At 39.2% G+C, this 24,759-nt stretch overlaps 1 protein-coding gene across 15 annotated transcripts in view; it reads left to right on the top strand.

The window, feature by feature from the left end:
* The window catches only part of CSNK1G1 (casein kinase 1 gamma 1), a 188,717-nt gene that overhangs the window by 149,459 nt on the left and 14,499 nt on the right, over positions 1 to 24,759 (top strand). For 10 of the 15 annotated variants that reach the window (XR_004383548.1, XM_032864733.1, XM_032864726.1 and 7 more), the window contains 5 exons: positions 952 to 1,037; positions 2,813 to 2,897; positions 3,145 to 3,293; positions 3,910 to 4,014; positions 15,387 to 15,497. Coding sequence is in view for 12 of the 15 variants with exons in the window: in XM_032864733.1 (XP_032720624.1) it covers positions 952 to 1,037; positions 2,813 to 2,897; positions 3,145 to 3,293; positions 3,910 to 4,014; positions 15,387 to 15,497 (536 nt within the window). In the remaining 3 variants the exon portion in view is untranslated. Of the gene's footprint in view, positions 1 to 951; positions 1,038 to 2,812; positions 2,898 to 3,144; positions 3,294 to 3,909; positions 4,015 to 14,373; positions 14,517 to 15,386; positions 15,498 to 24,759 lie in introns of those variants that run through there. The other 5 variants (XR_004383551.1, XM_032864734.1, XR_004383550.1 and 2 more) reach the window with 4 other exon arrangements.

Genomic DNA, 24,759 nt, shown 5'->3' on the forward strand with positions numbered 1-24,759 from the left:
AGCATAATGGAGCCTAGAGTAACCCCTTAGTCTTTTCTCTCTAATTTCTTATGATAAAGTCCTAAACTTGATTCTGAGAAGTAAATACATTAGATGTCTGAGATGAGTCATAATTGACAAATAAGGAGTAGAGGCATGTACTACTTCTATTCAGTCTGACAACCCAAGAATACATAAGGATGTTTTCTGAGATGAAATAACAGTTTTTTGTTAAGCATTCTTTGGTTCTTTACCATCTTAGTCTTTCCAATGAAAAAGAAAGAAAAACCTAGCAACTTGTTTTATACGGGAAGTGCCCAGAATGTGGGGATCCTATTTTATGTGTCCATAATAGGCCCCTTAAGTAATACATTTTAAATTTTTCTTAAGGTGTCTATGGAACATGGTACAAATGGATTGGAGCTGAGAGATCATACATTCATGTTTGTTTATGTCAAACTAAATTTTAAGTGTTAATTTTTATGATGAAATAAAAGCACTCAACAGGTATGCCAGGCATTCTGCAGCTTGTGTCTTTGCAGGCCTAGCCAGAATGGACCATTTAAAAGTTTCAGCTGCTTAATCTACTTCTCACTTTCCATGATGGTCACCCAAAGGGTAACTGTAGCCCATATACTGGAAATAACATTTCATTTTAATTGTCTTACTTTCAGGAAGGTGACAGCACCTTCCTGGTGACTGAGGGTGGTTACCCACCAGTTAGTGATTCGGATTTGGTTTTAGTTTAGGATTTGCTCCTTTCCCTTGCTATTTACTTGCCTGTGACAGCAAAGGAAGTACACAGTGTTTTTTGGTTTTGATCTAAAATACTATTCCTGGTTTAGATATACAAAGAATGAGTAAGCAGAGCCTTTCCAGAGACAGAAGGGCTTCTCAAGGGATTACTTGGTTTTGAACCCCTTTCTGCTTTAATAACTGCAAACATAATGTGTGATCTGTCTTCCCTTTTAGAGCAAAGCCGGCGGGATGATTTGGAAGCCCTAGGCCATATGTTCATGTATTTCCTTCGAGGCAGCCTACCCTGGCAAGGACTCAAGGTATCCTTGAAAGTGCTCAGCGGAGGGCTTTGTTTCAATACTCAGTTGTTAAGGGAGGGGTTGCTGACTCGATGTCTGTAAGAAGATGGGCTGGCAACAGAGATAAGAAGCAGGGACTGGCAACATCAGTCTACATATCGTAAATGCTCCCCTGGGCTTTGGGAGCTCTGTTTTGCCTACATTTGTCTTTTCCCCTTCTGAATCCTTCTTCCTTGTTTTGGGGTTTCCCATAATCTCTTCCCTTGTTCCCTCCCAGCCTTGGCAGTGCTGCTTTTCTCTGTGTCACTTTCCTCCTCCACTACCATTATGTAGCAGGAAGAGTGTTCCCAGTGTGCTGGGGAATTTCTGGAACAAATTGATGACAGCAGCTGCTACACATTTTACCAACAAGGCCAGCAGGGCTGGGTGTGCCCCTAAGGAGAACTGGAAAATATTTTTTCATCCTCTATAAGCTAAGGACCCACCTGAATTAAAATAAAAATCCAGGCTTAATGTTGCTGTTCATATGTTTTGTTCAGTAAATCCCTATGCAGACGATAGTTGTTCCTTATGAAGCATATAGTTTAAATAGCCTTCCTTAGGTAGGTGTTGGTAGAGTGCATTTGTGTTCAAGTTAATTATTGATAATAATCATAACCACTGTAATTACTTTGTGCCTTTGGCTGGTTGGAGCAGATAACCCATTTTAAGTCTCATTAGATAGTTAAATGTGAGACATATTTTTGAGTTGTAATTTATTTCAACATGTTAATATGGACAGAAAATCAGTAGCTTTGGGTACTTCTATGCCCCGAGCCTCCTACCTCTCTCCCTCCAGAAGGGCAGAAGGATCCACTCACTATGTTTTCTAGGCTGTTGTCCTGAAAAGTAAAGCTTTGCCCTTAAATTCCTCTTCTAACACCTCCTAGCCTTCTGGTCATATATATCTTGTCATTGATACTGATAGCTGTCAGAGTGTCACATTCTGTTTGCTCATCACATAGCCAAGCAGTGCATTTGTGTGTTACTGTTTGAAATGTTCTCACGATCCATGAATCATTTTAGTGGCAGTCGTAGATCTAAAATTTCTCCAACTTACCTTAGAACACTGTTGCTTAAAGCTGAGTGTAGCAGGCTAGGGAGAGCCTCATGAGACCCCCTTGAGACCACGTTGTTGATCCAAGCTCCAGGAGCCTGTCTGTAATTCGGAGCAAACCAGACTTGGTTGCTTTGAGCCACTGACCTGTATCAAACCTGTCTGTTAGCCATGCCTCTGTCATAGATAACACTTTTCCCTCTGGAAGCACACTGTAGAAAGGCATATTTTTCTACTACTTGTTATTTTTTTCTCTTCAGCTTCACAGTAAATATTCTGTGGAGCCAACTATCTGTCTGCCCCCGCTTAGATTAGCAGTTTTTTTTTTTTTTAATCTTATCATAGAACTGATCTAAGAAGGGGAAGGCTGAATCACTTTTGAACCCCTTTGGCCATGGGAGATTACTAAGCTTCTGAGATTTTGAAAATACCACTATGTAACATTTTTACTTTCTTCTAGCTACTCGTCTCATTACATTGGATGGTGTTTATCTGAGACTACTAAACATACTTACAAGGAAAACCTTCCAGAACAGAGCAGATATTAAATACATCATCTCTACTACCTTTCTTATTTATTAGAAGACTGAGCCTAGCAAATCCTGCCAATTTGATTGAAACAACCATTGCCTCCCCAAACATATTGCCCCACCCATACTTGGGACCTCTTTCCAAATAACTTTCTTTCTCTTCTCTACAGGCTGATACATTAAAAGAGAGATATCAAAAAATTGGTGACACCAAAAGGAATACTCCCATTGAAGCTCTCTGTGAAAACTTTCCAGGTAGGATGCTAAAAGGATGCTCCAGCCACTGTGCCTGAAGCTTTGCAGTAGGTGGAGACCGTGACTTGGTATCTCTAGACGAGGGTGCTCGCTCACATTTCCTTTTATTGTCATTTAGACCAAGACAGGTTTTATCACTTTCATTTGGGTCATAAAGAAAACACCAGATATTCTTGGCTTGGTCCAGAGCTTCTCGCCATGGGAAGCATTCAGCTCGTGAACATGGCCTTTCACCTCTTTTCTACAGAAGAGATGGCAACCTACCTGCGATATGTCAGGCGATTAGACTTCTTTGAAAAACCTGACTATGAGTATTTACGGACACTCTTCACAGACCTCTTTGAAAGGAAAGGCTACACCTTCGACTATGCCTACGATTGGGTCGGGAGGCCTATTGTAAGTATCAAGTTTTACCTCCTCACCTCAGACCAGCGCTGCCTCACCACTTGACGTGCCAGACTTTCTGGTTAAGTCCATGAGAAAAACATTCCTTTGACTGTAGACTTCACATTTGCCAGCCTTTTCAGGGTGATGCCATAGGTAGCAGTTGGGAAGTAAGAGCAACTCCTTCCTATGTTTTTAAGATTATGCCCCGTATGTCCTAAGGTATCAGAACTGAAGCCAGTTCTAAAGAAGAACTTTCAGTTGAGTGATCCAGACGGTGGTGCTATGTAAGCTGTGAAAGTCTTGACTTCTAGAGGAGCGGAACCCAGAACTTTAGGAAACTCTTGAATTGGCTCTCTTGGCCAGGGGTCCACAGTGCCTGAGAGCATGCTAACACATCACTGTAGGATGTTTTCCTTATTTTCCAAGGTAAGCTACTCTCCAGTGAGCTCTTGAGGACAAGCGGCCTCCCTTTTGCAGATAAATAAACAAAAGAAGACTGGAAACTGCCCTTGTTGGCTAAAAATAATAATCACTACTCTTTTATTAGAATTAGAATGATGCTCACCTTTGTGGAGGTATTAGCTTGGATCTGTTTTCCATTTGACTTTCTGTTCTGTCTTTCCAGCCTACTCCAGTAGGGTCAGTTCACGTAGATTCTGGCGCGTCTGCAATAACTCGAGAAAGCCACACGCACAGGGACCGACCATCACAGCCGCCTCTGCGAAATCAGGTACGTGTTGGGCCTTCCTTATTTCAGACATTCTCCCTCTTCTTGGCTAACACTAAAACCGAAATTCTTCAGCTTCTCTGCTTCGGTGTATATACTGAAATTAAAGGCAAAGAACTTGCCATTTCTTAGTGGTGTGCGGCGTTCCAGCATTCCTGGGGCTAGGCTATGGTGCTGAGATATGGCCAGGCAATTTACATGAAATATCCAGTCTAGAGAATTTGGCCTTGTCCAAGTCTGTTGGCTGAAAGGGGAGTCTGCCACAGGCCTGAAAAAAGCTGAACATACAGGGTGAACAGGATAGCCTGTTTTGGGTCTCAGCTGCATGCAGTCCAATGTGGCACTCTTGCCAATGCTGAGGGGTTTTTTGCAGATTAAGAAGAGTGGGTAATTTGGACTTCCAGCTGACCTAGGCATAAAGTGGCACCTCTCTTCCCCCTCTGCCCCTGCCCCTAAGTTAATTCTAGAGCTGGCCAAGATCTGAGATGGACCTAAATGAAGACTCAGCTTTGCTTTAGGCCACTCCACAGAAAGCCATGTCATCCATCCTTCAGTGTTAATATTGTTTGAGAAACTAGTGCTCTATATGAGAGGCTTTTCTCAGCCTAAACGCAAGAGGCAGACACATAAAAATCAACAGATTTGACAACATTGAAAGAAAGGGGTCACTTATTGGGAAGTAAAAATTACGACTTTCATCTTTATATCATATTCAGTTGACTTTTGAATAACACATGTTTGAATTGTGTGGTCTACTTACATGCGGATTTTTTTTTCAGTAAATATAGTGCAGTACTGTAAATGTATTTTCTCTCACGATTTTCCTAGTAACATTTTTTTTCTCTAGTTTTATTGTAAGTACATATATAGTACATATAACACACAAAACGTGTTTGTTGACTGTGTCATTGGTAAGGCTTCTGGTCAACAGGAGCCTATCAGCAGTTACATGGGGAGTCAAAGTTATATGGGGATTTTCAACTTCATGTTGGCCCGTGTTCCTAACCCCATTGTTGTTCAAGGGTCACCTGTATATTGCTAAGAGAAAACTTCAGGACCCCAGTAGATAAACAAGCAAAGGATACTAAACAGATATGCACACATACACACACACACACACAGACATTATCACCTATCAAATTAGCTTGTTCTCCTCACCCTTGACCTCACTTTTTAATATTCACACATATTTTTATAATAAAATGCAAAAACACTTTCTCAGATGTACATAAGGAAACACATAGATTCAAAATAGCATATAGAAGTACAAACACATATGTGTACAGTGACGTACACAAACAAATAATGGATAGACTCACTGTGAGTACATACTCTTAGCAAAATGTGTGGCTTGGTAAGAAAAAAAAAGTATAAAGGAAGGAAATCTGTGTCTTAGTAACTAAAAGACAGAGTAGACAGGCAAAAAGATGGAGTTTAGCAAATTGTGTACACTAGTTGGGTCCATAGTTACATGCTTTTTATTTTTTTTAAGATTTCATTTATTTATTTGACAGACAGAGATGACAAGCAGGCAGAGAGGCAGGCAGAGAGAGCGGGGGAAGCAGGCTCCCCGCCGAGCAGAGAGCCCGACGCGGGGCTCCATCCCAGGACCCTGAGATCACGACCCGAGCCGAAGGCAGAGGCCCAACCCACTGAGCCACCCAGGCACCCCCGTAGTTATATCCTTTAACCAAAGTAGTTGGCTAAGAATTATAATTTGTCTGACTTTGGATTTGACAACAGAATATTGTTGACTTCTGCGATTGTTCTCCCTGGACCTCCCTTGTTAAAAGTGTAGCTGAGTGCACAGTTAAACTGTCTACTGTCCTACATTGCTCTGGACTTTGCAAATTGTTAAAATTTTCTAGAAGGTAATTGGATGACGTTACTGTTCTATCTCATAAAAAAATCTTACTTCTGGGAATCAATCGTAACAGAACAACCCAAAATACAGATTAAGTTATGTGCATAAAGTTGCAGTGCAATTTTAAACAAAGTTTGAGAAATGACCCACCTATATAATTATAAGGGAATGGTTATGGATCTAGCTCAGGTCTTTTATCAGATAAACTGGGTTTTGGTAAAGTGAGTTGCAGTGCATTTATTCAGTGGAATATTATGTAGCCACTTAAAACAATATTTAGGAAAACTTGTAGCAACCTGAAAATGTTTATAGTTTGTAGAGTGAAGAAATCAGAGAACAAATTAGAACTACATAGTGATTTCCCTGAGGGAAAGGGAAAATGAAAAAATCAGTGAGACGAGATAATGCCAACGTATTAACAGAAGTAGTGTTGAAACTGATAATATTGTGGTTAATATTTTTCCATACTATTCTATGATGAAGTTATATTACCTTATAATGAAAAATGCATTTAAATAGAAAAGGTTTGGAAAGAAAAAGATAATTTAAGTAGTCAGTGAAGTCAGCATAATCAGCATATCTGCCCACTCATGTTTTCAGAATATTTCAAACTAAAATAGGTATTTCCTTTAGTTTCCCTTGTCTTTCCTGCTTCAGTGAATTCTTAATCAACATTGCTGTTTTGAATGGATTTTTAAAGTATGGGAGGGGTGCCTGGGTGGCTCAGTGGGTTAAAGCCTCTGTCTTCAGGATCCTGGGATTGAGCCCCACATAGGTTCTCTGCTCAGCGGGGAGCCTGCTTCCCCCATCTCTCTGCCTGCCTCTCTGCCTACTTGTGATCTCTCTCTGTCAAATAAATAAATAAAATCTTTTAAAAAAAAGTGTGGGAAAAAGAGATGTTGAAAACCTAGATCGCTAAGGTGAAAAATATGGTCATACCTTGTAGCTGAGTAAAAATACAGTAATTTTCAGTGTACTTTTAAGTGAAGGGTGTAATTAGGAAATCTCATCTGCAAAGCAATAATAAGCTTCTTTTTGAGGAATTGATTCTTGAAATTCTCTCCCCCTGCCAAAGGGTTTTTAGTATCCCATGGCTGCTAAGGGACTGAAAGTCCCCGCATTAATGCAACTTTTATACCTCCACTCCCAACAGGATTCTGAATCCTTCTAGGTAGAATTCTTTCTGTTCTGTGCCCCGTGGGCAAATATATTTCTGGTGTCTCTTCTACCTTTACACTGTGTCTATGTGGTCTCATTGCTTTTGTTCCATCTTTAGGGTTGTGTTGTTATATTTTGGGGGTTTTGTTCTTTTATTTTTTAAGAAAAATTGCAGTCACATAGGTCCCTTACATGACTCTAGGAATTGAAAGCAGTATGTGTTCTTTTTTAGGCTGATTCTTTTCAATTTTGAAATCAGCTAAAGAAGAAAGTAGTCTCTCTTTGAGAGATATTGACAAGTATTATTCTCACTTGAGGGGCGGCTAACTTTTTTCTCAACAACTTTGACTAAATACGTCTAGCTGAGAACCCGCTCCGTAAAAGTATGTCCTAGGGCTACCAAAATAAGTAGGGAATCCTTGCCCTCAAAAAACTGATAAGCAAATATTCCAAGTAGCCAGAAAACTATAACCCAAGGCAGAACAGAGAAGTATCCCAAGTTTCAAATTACCATCATCAGACTTTGGAATAAGGAGACATTTCATCTAGTCTGAGCATGACAGAGTTTCATGAAAGAAACTGCATTTGAAGTGTTCTTGGAAGAGTAATGTGGGAATGAAAGAGGCATTCCAAGCAAAAAGGAAAAATGAGCAACAAGTTGTCAGGTTCATTTTGCTAAAATACATGGTATGAATAAAGGGAGATAAGGCTAGGAAAATATCTTGGAGCCATTTGATGAAGTTTCTGGAAAGCTGGGCTGGAGACTTGGTATTTAATTTCAGAAAGGAGTAGGTACTAAAGGTTAGTGAACAGAGGGCTGATAAGATCAAAACTTTGTTTTAGTAGTCTTTTGGCATAGAAGGTGATTATAGCCTGGCAGCTACCTTGAAGACAATAAAAGTACAGGGCATCCCCTTCAGAGGTAAAGGGGCCTGGATGGGCTATTGTTGTGAAAATGAAATAAAACTGAGAAATGATAAAAGGTTATGATCTACCAGACTTGGCAGCCCACACGCGTGTCAAGGTTGAAGGAGAAGGATGAGTCAGCGCTGTTATGGAGATTTTTGAAGCCCCAATAATTTGGAGGCAGGTGGTAGGATTACTAGAAATAGGAAAGTTGAAGGTGAAACTTAACTTGGAGTTTGAATTAAGGCATCTTGAGTTTCAAATACTAGGAGTGTATATATTCTAGCTGAAGACGGCTAGCAGGCAGAGGAGGGCTCTCAAAAACAAACAAAACAATAGTGACATATTTGGAAATCAGAACATGGAGATGACATTGATGTTAGTGCCAGCAGAACCTCCTTATTCTGGGTAAATCTGCTCTTCAGTTGTGGAAGAGTGATCCTAGGGATTAACAGGCTCTGTTTAGTCCCATACTTAGAGTAGGAAGAGAAAGAAAAGGAGCTCAGTACTTGGTTTTAGCTTAGCCCAAAGACTTTGGCCATAGGACATTTAACCTTTGGCGGGGGTGGGGGGCAGCGCTTAGCTTTCTCAGATGTAAGCCTATAAGTAAGGGTAGAGATTTTTATTGTTTTGTTCACTGCTGTCTCCCTAACACCTAAAATAATGTGTGGAGTAGACACTTGATAAATAGTTGTTTAAATGAATAAATCTGTCAGATGAGGAGCATAGATGAAGTCAGATGTTCATTTAAAATACAGATTTTTATTTAACCTTGCATGAAAAATAAATTGTAAGCTTTTCTTCCTGCTTGTTTTCTATTTCCACAAAAAGCCATTCTGCCTCCGTTGGCAGCCAGAGTAGGGCTACATTGTCTACTGAAGGAGAACAGTGTGCAAAAAACACAGCAGGTCTTGCTGCAGAGTAAACTCAGGCAATTGTATTAGTTCTCGTTACAGTGAGAATTTTCCAGGAAAATTTGCTTTGCTGTTCTAAATTGTAGGTGTATCAAATTGAGTACTGTTTGGTTCCCAGTAATAGATCCCAAATACAGTTCCCAAAGAACGGTATTTAAATTCATCTATATCGGATCTGTCTTTTACAACTATGTTAGTATCAGATGCTTAAGAACAATCTTTTTTAATAAAAGTGTCACCCAGCTAGACAACTATAATTAAATCATGAGTTTGGATAGAATAAATACTGAGAAAGATCTATTCAGGAAGTTCCCAGTGGAACCTTCTGTCATTTTCCCCTTGGTATTTCTGAGATCCAAAGATGGCAAATCTTGCCATGGCTGTGGTTCTTCTTTAAAGAATTCTGCATTACCATCCATCAGGAAGGGGGTAAAAAATAGTTCTGCCTCTTTCTACCTGGCAAAGCTTCCCTTTGCATTCTCTGATCAAGTGCGATCAGGAAGTAAGTCTTGCCATTATCCGGAGAGCTAGTATCAGAGTGCAGTATATTGCACTATTGAAGGTTTTATTCAGTGTGTTTGCTCAACATGCTAAATATAGAATATTGCATTGACTAGGATGTGCATGCAGCAGTGTGCTTCCTGTTCTTTCTCAATCTAAGCCTGTGACAGTCCTTACTCAGGTAAATGCTATACACATGTTACCTTGGTTCAGCAATTTTGATACTTACATAGCTTTTCTGCTGGCATATGAAGAAGGGGCACTTGACCTAGAAGACTAGGGAGAACGCATCTGTTTTGAGGTTAGAAAGAGTCAGACTAGCCATCTAGAACTATTAAACTCTGCCAGATATGGCATCCTAGTATGATAATATTGAATAGTACTTACTCATTTTTATATATACAGGATATGTTTAAGGGAAAGAACTTACTTTTTATCATTTTCTATGAGGTGAACTGTTTACTTAAAAATTCTCAAGTTTCTGCTTCCTCCTCTATCTGCCTCTCTGCCTACTTGTGATCTCTATCTGTCAAATAAATAAATAAAATCTTTGAAAAAAGTGGAGATGGGGGCGCCTGGGTGGCTCAGTGGGTTAAAGCCTCTGCCTTCGGCTCAGGTCATGATCCCAGGGTCCTGGGATCAAGCCCCATATCAGGCTGTCTGCTCAGCGGGGAGTCTGCTTCCTTCTCTCTCTCTCTCTACCTGCCTCTCTGCCTACCTGTGATCTCTCTCTGTCAAATAAATAAATAAATAAATAAAATCTTTAAAAAAAAAATTCTCAAGTTTGACTAGGCAAGAAAATATGAATCAAATGTCAAAGAAAAGTTGATCCCTCATCCTTCTAGAAGAACTATAGTCAAACTACTTCAGTACCTTTTAAACACACAAGAAATGAACAATAAAACTCAGAAGGATCAAATCATGTTGAATTCTGAAGATGTGCCCCCAGTGAAAGAGTTAGTTCAGGGACACCTGGCTGGCTTAGTCAGTAGAGCATGCAATTCTTGATCTTAGGGGTGAGAGTTCGAGCTCCGTGTTGGATTTGGAGATTACTTAAAAATAAAATCGTAAAAAAAAAAAAAAAAGAGTGGTTCAGATTTGTTTGTTTGTATCTAGACTCCAAGAGATTAGATTTAAGGAAGGTATAGCCTTAGAAAAGTATGTGTGGCTTAATGTTGACATGCTTATTGAAAGAAGCTTGTTATAAGCATAGCTTTTCCAAAAGGCAGATTAAGCCAGATTGCTAACTAGCCAAGATGGGCAGAGATCTTCCTAAAATGAGTATCTTCATATATTCTTTTGAAAGTCCAGTAGCTTTAGAAAAAACAAAAGCTGATTAATTCTCCATTGCTTTCCTTTGACAGAGTACTGCTTCGGGTTCAGCAAGGTTCACAGTTTGCTAGTTGAAGGGGCAGATGAGTATGCTCAGAGAGAATTTGCCTCCCTCTGACCTGTGTGTAATTTCCTAACTTGCTACCTGCCATTTAGCAGGAATTTGGGTGTAGAGATTGCATACTTTCCCTGTCACCTTCCCGCATAGAGTTCTCTGCAGAATAGGGCTGTCCTTCCTCATTTCTGGGGCACCTGGGAGGTGTAAGACTGAAATACAAACCTTACCTTACCTTCTCTCGTTCTGTCACCGAGTTGCTGCCACTCACTTCTGCTCTAATTCTCTATTCTGTATTAAAAGTTTTCTTTGTGCATTCTTCAATGTTGTGTATTTCAGCAGATATCCTGTGTTCTGAGGCACTTCCTTTGTAGGAAGGAGGTTCTGGAGAAGTCCTCCCTAGTGAAGTCATCCTTATCTGGCTGGGAGAGGAGGGGTGGGGTGTCTTAAACCCTTTGGAATAAGAATAGGGCAGGGTCTCAGTAGAGTTTCAGACTCTGATTCCAGGTTCTTCTGATTTTTCCCAGAGCATCACAAAATTGATACTATTAGCTCTGGGTCTGCGTAGTATTGAACTTGGGAATAATCCCTTCTTACATTGTTATCACTGATTCTCAAACATCCCTGATATTTGATATCTAGTTTGTAGAATACAGGAAGGCATTGTTTGGCCACATGACAGGTTGCACGGAATAACCCCTGTCTGGCATAGAAATTGGTTCTATTTCATGAGCTTAACAGAAGGAAGTTTTAAATTTTGTTAAAGTATACACTTCAGCCACCTTCCCAGCTTTTAAAAATTTTGTATCTAAGGTCTAATATGCTCCAAAAAAAATTCTTGAGATGCTTCCTGCCCCATTCTTTATACTTCTGTCTTACCCCTGCTACCTTAAAAAAAATTTTATTTTTTTTTTTTAAATCTTGGGAGTGTGGTAAGACAGAATGTAACCTAGTGTATTCATACTAACTTTTTGGTACTATTTGGTCTCTATTCTAGTTAATTACAGTTGAAGACTATAATTATGTAATAAGGCCTAGAAGACTGACATGGGAGGCCAAAATGTTTTATATAGGTGGCATCTTATAAAATACTTTGGGAGGCATAAAGTGACATGGAGAAATTTCCTTATAAATGTAATTAGTAAACCTTTCGAAGAACATAAAGAATAGGAGTCAGTGATTTATTTTCTACAAAAGGAAATGTTCGCCTCCCTTTTGCTTGAGAATAGGAGCTTTATCTCCAATATAAATTGGAAATAATATCTAAGCCATAGATGGGAGTGGTACCTCAGGTATTTCCAGACTGTATTTCCCTGCCCTCTTGTTAGTGTCCTTTTCCCCACTGTCTGTCTATTAATCCTGGCCAAGTGACTGCTGGGAGACATTCATTTCCTCTGCCCTAAGCACAGGTGGTAGTTTTGAATTTTTACACCAGGCTCCTCTAAGTTTCCCTTTAAGTAATTTTTGTTAGCTTTGTCTTTGATTTATGCCATGCGGGATCGCTGCTATTTTATTTCCACATTCACCTACTGGATAGTAAACCCAGCATTTCCACACAGGTAATGCAATTACAGCAGAAGATTTTAAAGCATTCCCCCAAGGAATTTCCACTGCTTGAGATTCCTGCTCCTGTCTTTGGGGATTTTCACACTCCGTGTGGACCTTTGCCTTTCAAGTAATGCAGAGAGATTGACCTTCTTGAGTGACTCTTCTGTCCGTGGAATCTCCTGATCGCCTGTTAGATAGACTTGTGTGCATGAGTGGTCTTTGAAGAGTGAAGAGTTTACATGCCAATCTCCTCTGCTGGTTTGCTTAGTATGACTATATCCTGTGCTGATTATGCCCAGTCATAACTCTGTGTACACAGCCTTGCCTAGAAAACCTTTCAGGTACACTAGCAGCATACTGTAGTTGTTGACATTCCTCTGTTTCTCTAGTTCCTGGGCACTCAGTTGCTTTCTAAAACTGGCCAATGACCCTTTTTACCATATCAGCTTCTATACACCATTCCTAGCCCATAAATTCTAGAAGAGAATAGCCATAGAGTTTATTTAATATTAGGATGAAGAGTAATTCCCAGTGTGATAAACCACCAACCCCAGGTTCACATCTGTCTCTTGGTTTTGTAGCTTCCAGTGGATATAGAAGGGGTTGGAGGGCAGTAGAAAGGTGCACTGTATTCTTCGTTCGCCATTGTTTTTCTCTTTTTAAATAACACACTGCTTTGAAAACGGAAATGGAATGTGGCTTTTAAGCCTTTGGGAAGTGTCTTGGTATTTCCAAAATCTACACAAAAATGTTAATTCCTCCAACTAATTTTGTATTTAACTAGAATGAATATAAATAGGTACACAGTCCTGTGAATCAGACAGTGGCATCAAACCAGACTTTTGATGCGTGATTCAGTAAAAATGGAAATAATAGTTGATCCGCTGTCCAGATTTTGTTGTTTAAAAGCATATGAGTGTTTTATGTACATTTCTTTCCATTTTCAGCTTTATTTGCCTTAAAAACAAGTTCAAAACAGAGAGCATTCATGCAAGAAGTAATCACACTGAATATGTATCTTGGAACTCAAAACAACCCAAATGGCATATAAATGTCTGGATATTGTTTGAACATTTAAATGTTTTGAAAACTGACAGTTCTTCATAGTTGTTTAGGAGCTTAAATATCCTACTTAAATATTACAAAAAGTAAAGTCCTAGAGGAACTGAAGAAGCTATCACTAATGGATAATAGTTACAGGTATTACTTATAATATTAGAACAGATTTATTCTCATGGCACCTGGCTAGTTAGTTGGTAGAGTATGCAACTCTTGATCTTGGGGTTGTGAGTTTGAGCCCCATGTTGGGTGTAGAGATTGCTTAGAAAAATAAACAATAAACTGGATTTATTATCAAATCTCTAGTAGTAAAATGATAGGAGATTAGGTGCTCTGAGGATATGGATACTGTCATTAAGTTTATGAAAGTTGTGGTTATGTTATAAACCATAGCCTTATGTTGGAAAATGAAACATCTGAACTTCTGTTGACAAAATAATCAGGGGTGGGGTTTTTTTGGGTAGTTTTGATTCTCAAATGTGACTGGTGAACTCAGATGTGACTTAGAGAACCAAGCCCCTCTTTTGTTAGAGAATGTAGCAAGTGAGTTAATACAGCTGCCTCCATACAGAATATACTTATTCCCTGAGGAATATCAGAAAACATGGCCAGGATTCTTTACACTGCTGTTACCCATGTGGCTTCATATTTTGTTAATAAAGATGAGATTGTAGCTGATACATGAGGCTCAGGTTTTGTTTTGTTTTGCTTTGCTTTGCTTTTTTCATGGAAAAAGCCCTTTTGGTGACTTACAGATGAGCTTTAAACAGCTCTTATCCATAAGATGCAGAAGAGGGAGATTGAATATGAGCCTCAGACCACTACTTCTTTCCTTTCCTTTTTTTATAAAATACGACATTGGTAGTTGTGAACATCTCTAAGATTTCTTGCATCCTTGCTGGTTTTCATGCAGAGCAGCAATATCACATCCCAACCCCTGCTGTTGTTTATATCAGCAGCAATTAAAATTTGATTTACTAATCCCTCACTGCTGCCTCTCCAACTCCTCATTTTTCATTTTGTAGAGCCTTAGGACTGTTACAGCTGAGCATCATGATGTTAACACCGCCTCAGCCATCTGGTACAGGGGAAGAGGCACCTAAACAGATTCTTCAGAACAAAAATCACAAATGAGCAAGATCAGAATAGTATGAGATCTAAAAAACAGGTAAAGAAGGAATGAAGAGAGCCTGAATGACAGCAGAACTGAAAGCAGAACCCAAAAAGGTTTTGGATTGGAAGCTCTCCTTTTGCTGGGGAAAGATCTGCCTTTTGCTTTCTAGAAGAAAGCAATTCATAGTAGTCCTGTCTAAAACTATTTCTAATTCCGGACTAGAGGCCAATAACTAGGGGAATCAGGAAAACACTGTAGCCTCACCACCCCCCAACTTTTCATATTTCTTGACCCATGAGCCTGTTTTGAAGATACACTTTTTTCATTCTCCTAGATAAGAAAGCATATTCCAGCCACCGCCACTGCTCGTTTTATCTTAGTCGAAAGTCCTGCAGAGGTTTATGTTGAGAGTGGCGGGCTCCCTGTTTAAGGAACAGCCATATTGCCTTGATTCCTAATGGTAGGAATTTTCTGGATCGACTACTGTCCATTTAGGTAGATCTTTAATCAGTGAAATGATTTGTAAGTATGATTGTTGCTTTGTCCAACAATATTAACATTCTGAATTCGGTCTGCTTAGTGGCTACTGAATTTTACTAATATGGAAGCTAAAATTCATTCCAGCTTTTGGTGGTGGTGTCCCCCCCCCCCCGCCCCCAACCCTGCCCTGCCTTTTGGTGATTATCGTTTTTCTGTGTCTGGGTGAGGATGGTGTGCTGTAGACTGTCATGTATTGGCTCATTAGGCTGATATGAATGTAGCCAAGCTAACTTTTTCCTCAGTGCTTTGCAGCAGTTGTTAGTTTAAAATCCAAAACGAAAACAAAACCCTCAGGGGCACTAATGTACTTGATTTTGTTATTGCTTGCTGTTGCTTCACCTTTCCTTCCATATCTTGCTCTCATGCTTCCTAATGCCTGAGCAGACTGCATCGTCAGAGCGCCGAGGAGAGTGGGAAATCCAGCCCAGCCGGCAGACCAATACCTCGTACCTGACGTCTCACTTGGCTGCAGACCGCCATGGGGGATCAGTGCAGGTACTTACTGCCTTTATTGCCCTTTCCTGGCCTTCTCAGCTTGGCTGGTGGAATGTTGACTTGCTTCTGAAACTTTGGTTCCTTTAGAAACGAAACTTGCTCTTAGGTTGAGTTGCTTCTATAGTTAACTGAATATCTGTGTGCTGATTTCTGCCAAATGGACTTGTAAGAACCACTTGTTGAGATGATTGTTGATTGTTGTCATTGACTAAGAAACATCTGTATGATTTCTGATACTGATTTCTGGGTAAACTAATCCTATTACCTTGATCTACTCATGATAAACGATAAAAATAATGTCAAGGTAGAGGTATGTTAGTGTCAAGTATGTGAATTTTGAAGACTTGAAATGTGCAAAATAAGTAGATTTTGGATAAAGGACTGCATATGTAGCTCATTCCATGGTTGTTTGTGCCTTATTAGCACATAAGGTGAGAGTGTTAATTGGTCCAAGTCAACCATTTCTGAGTGGGTTACCAAGAAGTTGGGCTCTTTCCTTTTTGGGTTTTATTCCTCTGGAATAAGTGTGGTCTCAGTGAATTATTTCTGATTTCATTTGGACTGTTTTGAAGCTTTGTTGTGTCTAGTACTTAAGAACATCTGTGTCTCTTTACTTTTCTTCCATGTCACTGTTTTAATAATCTTAATCCAAATGTGTCTCTCAGACCGTTAAGTGACACCACCATTTGGGGCACACAAGTAAACCCAGAGCCACCAAATCAAATAAAGGGATAGACAAACCTTTTGCATGTAGAAATTCATCTTAATAGGCTTGATTGTCTAGAATATGTTTTTACATGGAGTGATTCACAGAAGATTGTGTTATTTACAGGAAGTCAGGAGATAGCTGTGATTCTGTTAAAAAAAAAAAAAAAAAAAACCCTCACAGGAACATCTAGGTAAAAATGATGGATTGAACACACAGATCTGCTCTCACGTCCTCCTGAAACAGCACTAAAAGAATGATAAAGGGATTTTTTTGAAAGACATGAATCTATACAAGGTTGGAGAAGACAGAAGAAGCAACAGCAACAAAATGTTAGATGCTGGGCAATTATTCAGTGACTTAGCAGTCCCAAGAAAACTGAATCCTGAGCCAAGAAGGCCTGTTTTCACTGGGTAATACCCTAAAGACCCAGAAGTTGGCCTTCTATAAGGAGAAGTTGGTGTGTAGGGCCATGTGCTAAAATAAAGAAGAGTGGTTAAAAGTCTGTTTCCTAAGAAGCCAGAGGTCCCTAGATGCTCTCCCCCTTCCCAAAAAAACCAAAGATTTATTCTTTGCTAAGGACAAAATAGGGGTTCTATAAATTGGGGGATGTGAGTCACATTTGGGGATGGGGAGCTATATTGAAGAAAAGGGACAGTAAATGAATGTGTGATCTATACTTTAAAGTCCCACCCCTGTACTTCTTGCAGTCTCCCACTTATTTTTTTTTTCATTTTTACTTTTTTATATATAGAGAGACTGAGGATGGGTGAGGGAGGGAAGGAAGGAGAGAGACTCTCAGGCAGACTCCCTGCTGAGCATGGAGCTCAGTGCTTAACTGAGCCACCCAGACACCCTGAGACAGAGAGACTCTCAAGCAGGCTCCATGCCCAGTGCAGAGCCTGACACAGGGCTTGATCTTATGACCATGGGATCATAACCTGAGTCAGGTGCCCCAGGATGCTATTTTAAAAAGGAACATTCTAAGAGCAAACCAAGAAAAAAGGAAAGAGCACGTGCTCTTGGAGATTAAAAACATAAGAAAAATTAAAACTCAAGAGTTTGGAAGAGAAAATTTTAAGGAAGTCTCCCATAAAGTAGAAAAGAGAGGTTAAAATTGTTGAAAACATTTTTGAAAAAATAAACAACAGAACTACCATGTGACCCAGTAATTCCACTTCTGAATATTTATCCAAAGAAAATGAAAACACTATTTCAAAAAGATATATGCACCCCTCTGTTTACTGAAACATTATTTACGGTAGCCAAGATAGGGAAGCAACTTAAGTGTCCATTGATAGATGAACAGATAAGATGTGGTGTATGTGTGCACACGCATGTGCAACATTACCTGGCCTTAAAAATGAAGTGTCAACATGGGTGGACTAGAGGCTTTTGTGATAAGTGCAGTAAGTCAAGCTGAGAAAAAAAAATACCATATGATTCTGTTTATCTATGGAATAAAAAAAACAAATGAACAAGAAACTGACTTATAAATATGAGAACAAATTGGTAGTTGTCAGAGGGTAAACAAAAGAGGTGAAGAGGATTAAGAGGAGGTACAAACTTCCCATTGGAAAATAAATAAATTGGGGCACCTGGCGGTCTCCGTCGGTTAAGCGTCTGCCTCTTGATTTGGGCTCAGGTCATGATCTCGAGGTCCTGAAATCAAGCCCCACATCCGGCTCTGTGCTGGATGCGGAGTCTGCTTAAGATGCTCTCTCTCCCTCCCCACCCCCAGACCCCCGCTCACTTTCTCTCTTCAAAAAAAGAAAGGAACAAGTCACAGGGATAAAAAGTATAGCACAGGGAATATAGTTAATGATGTAATGACTTTGGGGGCACTTGGCTGGCTCCGTGGATAGAGCATGCAACTCTCAGTGTCAGGGTTCTAAATTTGAGCTGCACGTTGGACATAGAGATTACTTGGAAAAAAATTTTTTTAATGTAATAACTTTGGTGACAAAAGGTAACTACACTTATTGTCCTGAGCATTTTATAATGTATATCATTGTTAAATCATTATGTTGTATACCTGAGACTAATATATGTCAACTCTACTTCAATTAAACATTTTAAAAGATAAGATTTAAAAAATGAAATTGTAGAAAACAAAAAAATGATTAACTCTAGGGAGAATAAGAAATTATACAGGGAAGGAAAGAAGCATAGTATATACTCCATGGCACAGCTGTAAATAGTTAATGTAAAACTAAGAATTGATCTTGTCAGAATTACAGTATAACTATAATGGAAGACTAGAAGGATGGAAAATGTGAATATAATGCCTAAAAATGAAGGATCAACATGCATGTTATTCAGAGATAATGGAGGTAAAAAAACAAAAGAATCAGTTTTAAAGGAGAGGAAATAGTGGAGTTGGGGAAAGACTGCTATTTTCCTAATGAACCTTGTAGAAATAATTTTTTTTAAGATTTTATTCATTTATTTGAGAGAGAGAGTGTGCACACTAGTGGCGTGGGTAGGAGCAGAGGGAGAGATCGATGCAGGGCTCGATCCCAGGACCCCAAGATCATGACCTGACTCAAAGGCAGAAGCTTAATGGACTGAGCCACTCAGGTGTCCCCTCCCCCCGAATCCTTGCAGAAACAATTTACGTACATATACATACATAACAATTTCGTCTATCACATTTGCAGAAATCTATAAGTTTAATAGATTTCTGGTATTGTTGAAATCGGAGTTACAACTATTTTAGAGGATTATTTGGAACTGTCTTTTAAAATCTTAAATATTGGGGCGCCTGGGTGGCTTAGTGGGTTAAAGCCTCTGCCTTCAGCTCAGGTCATGATCCCAGGGTCCTGGGATTGAGCCCCGCATTGGGCTTTCTGCTCAGCAGGGAGCCTGCATCCTCTTCTCTCTCTCTCTCTCTCTCTCTCTCTCTCTCTGCCTGCCTTTCTGCCTACTTGTGATCTCTGTCTGTCAAATAAATAAATGAATAAAATGTTTAGGAAAAAAAAAAAGGAAAGAAAAAGTCTTTAAAAAAAAAATAAAATAGGGGTGCCTGGGTGGCTCAGTGGGTTAAAACCTCTGCCTTCGGCTCAGGTCATGATCCCAGAATCCTGAGATCGAGCCCTGCATTGGGCTCTCTGCTTAGCAGGGAGCCTGCTTCCTACTTTATCTCTGCCTGCCTCTCTGCCTACTTGTGATATCTGTCTGTCAAATAAATAAATAAATCTTTAAAAAAAATAAATAAAATCTTAACTATCTACACTTTTTGATTCAGTAAATCCAGTTTCAGATAAATATTCCTCAGAAATGCACAGATACTGAAGACACATATTCCAGAACAATGCTGCCAAAGGAAATGAGTCATATGTGATTTTAAATTTTCTAGTAATCACGTTAAAAAGGTAAAAATAAACAGTGAAACTAACTTTAATAATATATTTAATCCAGTTTAAAATACTTCAGCACGTAGTCAGTATTAAAAATAGTTATGAGAGGGGTGCCTGGCTGGCACAGTCAGTGGAGTGTGCAACTCTTGATCTTGGGGTTGCAAGTTCGAGCCCCACATTAGGTGTAGAGACTACTTAAAAATAAAATCTTGAAAAAATTTATGAGGTATTTTGCTTTTTTTTTTTAAATGGAGTGTTTGAAATCTAGTGTGTATTTTACTCTTAAAAAACATCTCAGTTTGAACTAGCTACATTTTTAGTACTCAGCAGCCACATGCGGCTAGTAGCTACTGTTATGGATGCTGCAGTTCCAGAATGTATGTTGCCACTTGTTACCAGAAAATCTGATGCAACTAACTTTTTATTAGTCGACCATATACTAAAAAATAAAGCAAAATTTGGCATTAACAAAACAAACATAATACTTGCATACAGTGGATGGAGATCTCTAGGTCCTGTGGGAAAGGTCTAAGATAGTTCGTGGAAGAAGCAAGTTGTAGGAGCGCCTGGGTGGCTGAGTCTTTTAGGGTCTGCCTCCTGCTCAGGTCATGATCCCAGGTTCCTAGGATCGAGCCCTGCGTCAGGCTTCCTGCTCAGCGGGAAGCCTGCTTCTCCTCTCCCACTCCCCCTGCCTGTGTTCCCTCTCTCACTGTCTCTCTCTCTGTCAAATAAAAATCTCTTAAAAAAATAAACAAAAACCAAGTTGTAAAACAACATGAAATTTGGCCCTATTTTTATTTTCACACATAGATGTAAATATACATATAAACATATTTATATATATTATGTATTTGTATATAATATATAAATATGTATATAATATATTAATATACAATATATTGTTTATATTGTACATTATTAACATATATTTTATATATTGTATATAAGTATATACATATACATATGGGGGATAACATACACATATGTTAGTGTATACAGAAGAAAAAAAAGAATGTAGAGTAGGGGAGGGCAAATACAACCAGTGGGCCAAATCCCACCTTCTGCCTGTTTTATTAGAACATAAGCATACTCATTTGTTTATATATTGTGGATGTCTGCTTTCATGCTCAGAGTTGAGTAGTTTCCACAGACTGTATAGCCTAAAGTATTTACTACTTGTTATGTAAATACTTTGCACAACCTTGTTCTCAAGGAAGATATACTGAATTTCCCACTAGTCATGTCCATGTGATGTCATCTCTGGAAACTTGTACTTTTTATGTAGTCTTTTTTAATATTCTAATTTTTTACAATAAACATGCTTTTTCACTAGGGAAAAATGTAAAGATTAAATATTTTAAAAGGAAAATACCTCCATAATCAAGCACATCTGGACAGTTTATACTAGATTTGTGTTCCTGGAACACAGAGGTGCTCATTTGGACAGTGCTTCCTAATTGTCCATTGTGAGGGGTTGTCTTTAAAATTGGAGTTAATTAGAGTCTGTGGCGGCACTTTTGGAAAATTCAGCCTCCCTCTACTCCCTATAAACTTAGTTCTGCAAGCATCCTTGACACTTGGGTAGGGGATAGGCACGTGTACAGTTTCCCTAAGATTACATTAAGCTCTGGTGCTCCTCAGGATATCTGCCTCTCTCATTGTAGCTACAGTTTGTGTACACTCATAAAGGCTATGCTTTTTGCAAACCAAATCAGCCATACTTTCCTAACACAACAGATGCCACATATTTTCAAGTTGTCTCATTTCCCAAAGATAATGTGGTCAGACCATGCTTAGCCTTCCTGAATGACCAACAGAGCACATGGTAGGAAATACAGAGCACCAAGATGAGAAGAGTTTGCTTTAGTAAGGCACGTAGACACTCCCATTCTAACCTGTTTAATAGGCAGACCCCCTGCCCCACCCCCATGGTTCCCATTCTGCTACTGTTTCCACAAGTCCTCCACATGTGGAAGATCTAAATTCAAGAAGGCAGTATAGTTTTTTTTTCTTTCAAAAAGATGACCCCAAAGTTGTTTAAATTAAAATATATAGGAAATACCTAGAAAGTTTCAGGACCAGGCAAAGACATGAGACTTAAGAATGACATTCAAGGGGCGCCTGGGTGGCTCAGTGGGTTAAAGCCTCTGCCTTCGGCTCAGGTCATGATCTCAGGGTCCTGGGATCGAGCCCCGCATCGGGCTCTCTGCTCGGCGGGGAGCCTGCTTCCCTCTCTCTCTCTCTGCCTGCCTCTCTGCCTACTTGTGATCTCTCTCTCTCTCTGTCAAACAAATAAAATTAAAAAAAAAAAAAGAAAAAAAAAAGAATGACATTCAACTATTTATTTTTAAGATTATATTTATTTATTTGACAGACAGAGATCACAAGCAGGCAGAGAGAGAGGAGGAAACAGGCTTCCTGCTGAGCAGAGAGTCCGATGCGGGGCTCGATCCCAGGATCATGACCTGAGCCGAGGCAGAGGCTTTAATCCACTGAGCCACCCAGGCACCCCAAGAATGACATTCAACTATTAACTAATATTTACCTTGCTCAAATCTTTATAATTTCTAATTACAATTCTTGCTGAGGTCAGTAATATGCCCATTTTACAGACAGGGAAGCTAAAGTACAGAACTACCACATATGTTAGTTGTGAGAAGGAGGATTGAAATGTTGACTGTCCACTAAAGTATTGCTTCCTTTGGTATATAACTCTTACTTTTCTTCATGGTCATGTTTTGAAAAATGGGGTTTAGTAACTCAATTTTTTTACTTAAAATATTAACTTATTAAAAGAGATGTTACTAATATTAAGGACTAAAGTTTAAAATAGCACTTTACCTTAATCTCGTTCATTTAGTCCTTTAAGATATTTGCGATATAGCCAGAGGAATGTTGGATTAACTTTAATAGTGACTACAACAAAATAACTTTCAACATTCCAGGTATACAAATAAGCTTATTTTTCTATGAAATTATACTAAAAATTCAGCAAAAAGGGTATAAAAATGATACTGCTTAAAATACTAATAATTCGGGCACCTGGGTGGCTCAGTTGGGTGGCTGCCTCTGGCTCGTCCCACATCGGGCTCCCTACTTAGCAGAGAGTCTGCTGCTCTCTCTGCCCTTCAGCCTACTTGTGCTCTATCTCAAATAAATAAATAAAATATTTTTTTAAAATACTGATAATTCATTATATCCAGAAGGGTGTTTTGGGTTTTTTTTATTGTTTTGGGGGGAGGGGTTGGGTTTTTGTTTTGTTTTGTTTTTTGTTTTTTATAATTTTCCTCAGCATCCTTGTATTTAACTGCCGTAGTATTTATGAGGTAGATAGGACCAGAGCTGTCAGCCTGGTCTTCTAGCACTAGAAATCAGGGCTCACAGAGGAGGCTGGAGCGAGGCCTGGAGTCCAGCTCTCTGGTCACCTATAGGAACATTTACTGCCCATCTAGGCAAGCAGTTCAGTGGTTTGCCAGGCTGTCCCTCCAGCCTCTGACGTGGATGCTCTAAAGACCTAGATTAGTAGGATATTTTAGGCATAGTTAGGTTAAAAGTTAGACACCAGATGATCAGGTTCCCATTTGTGCCTGACTGATTTGAGACCAGACACTTATTGATACAGACAGGATTTCCAGTCCGTAAAATGGAAATACCTGCACTTCCTTAGATTGCCCAAGGACATTGCTTATGGGCCAAGTGGCAATTCGTAGCAGAGAGGAATTAGAGAGCCCACGACCTGTGAAACACTGTGGACAGGAGCCATGACCCAAAGTCATCAAGCAGCTGGCAGTGGTGACTCTTGCTGACTCCTGCTTTGTCTCAGTAAAAGCCAAGACATTTTCTTTAACACCTTGTCCAGTTCCTGGACTGAGAGTTCACTGAGAAACTTACAGTGTTTTCTCCTCTAGCCCCTGTGCTGGCAGAATGAATTTACCAGCATGCTCTCCAGCGTGCAGCCAGAATGTGCCCCAGGAAATAAATGTAGGCTAAGGAAGTTAATGGGACAGCATTCGCATGAGGAGCTGTGCTTCTCTAATCTGTAAATCTTCACTCATATTTCGGTTTTGCTGCTTATTGCCCTATGTTCTTATCTTGAAATTTTCAAATTTATGTAGTAGTTAATGGTGGTGGTGGTAATGGTGGTCAAATGAACCCATGTGTATCCTTAACATAGATGAATGATTATTAAGATTTTGCCACGTCTTTCATTCTGTGGTGGTGGTGTGTGTGTGTGGGGGGGTGTGCTAAAGTATCTGAAAGTAGTCTGTAAACATCATTGCATTTTATCTCACAATACTTTAGTCCACATGTCCTAAGAACAAAGATATTCTCTCATGTAACCAATACCATCATTGTATCTAAGAAATTGAATAATAATTCCATAATATCTAATCTTCAGTCCTTATCACATTTCCATTTGTGCCCCAGATTAATTTTATAGGGTACAGGACCTAATCGAGGTATGCATTGGCATTTAGTTCTTATGCCCCGTTAGTTTCTTTCAATCTCTCATTTGCTTAATTTCTTTTAGTCTGTAACACTTAGCCCTGTGTTAAAATTTTCAGAGAAGTCTTTTTTGAAGAGTCCAGGCTTGCTGTCCTATAGAAAGTCCCATATTTTGGGTTTGTCTGTTTTTGTTTTTGTTTTTGTTTTTGTCCATCATACTTAGATTCAGATAAAACTTTTTTTTTTTTGGAAGACTATTACATAGATAATGTTACATAATATTTATTATGTCATGTCAGGAGATAAATAAGGTTGAGTGGTTCCATTAATGAGAGATGGTAAATTTGATCAGATCCCTTAGGTAAGTCCAAATTGAATGTTGTAGTTTTCTTTGACTAACCATATAGCATTGTTTCAATTATTTTAAGCATGTATTATAAGAACAATAAATATTTCTGGTTTAGAGATAATGGTGAGTAGAGACTACTGCTAAGTACTGTTTACCTTGTGTGCCCTTTATTCTTCATGTAAGTACCCCAAAGAACCCTTACTCAACACATTTCCTCCTGCCTTCCTTTTCATGACTATTCTTTAAATTTTTTTCAAATAAACTGCTGGTGAGGACCCCAGATCAAGAGGGAGATAAGAATAAACATTTATGGAGGGAGAATAACAGTAGTATGAACACTTACTGAGCCATTACCATGTACCATGGCATGGGGCTGAAGACTTGGTGTACATTGTCTGCACA

This window comes from Lontra canadensis, unplaced genomic scaffold (genome assembly GCF_010015895.1).
Source record: "Lontra canadensis isolate GAN:19392208 unplaced genomic scaffold, GSC_riverotter_1.0 scaffold28, whole genome shotgun sequence".
NCBI classification, from domain to species: Eukaryota; Metazoa; Chordata; class Mammalia; order Carnivora; family Mustelidae; genus Lontra; species Lontra canadensis.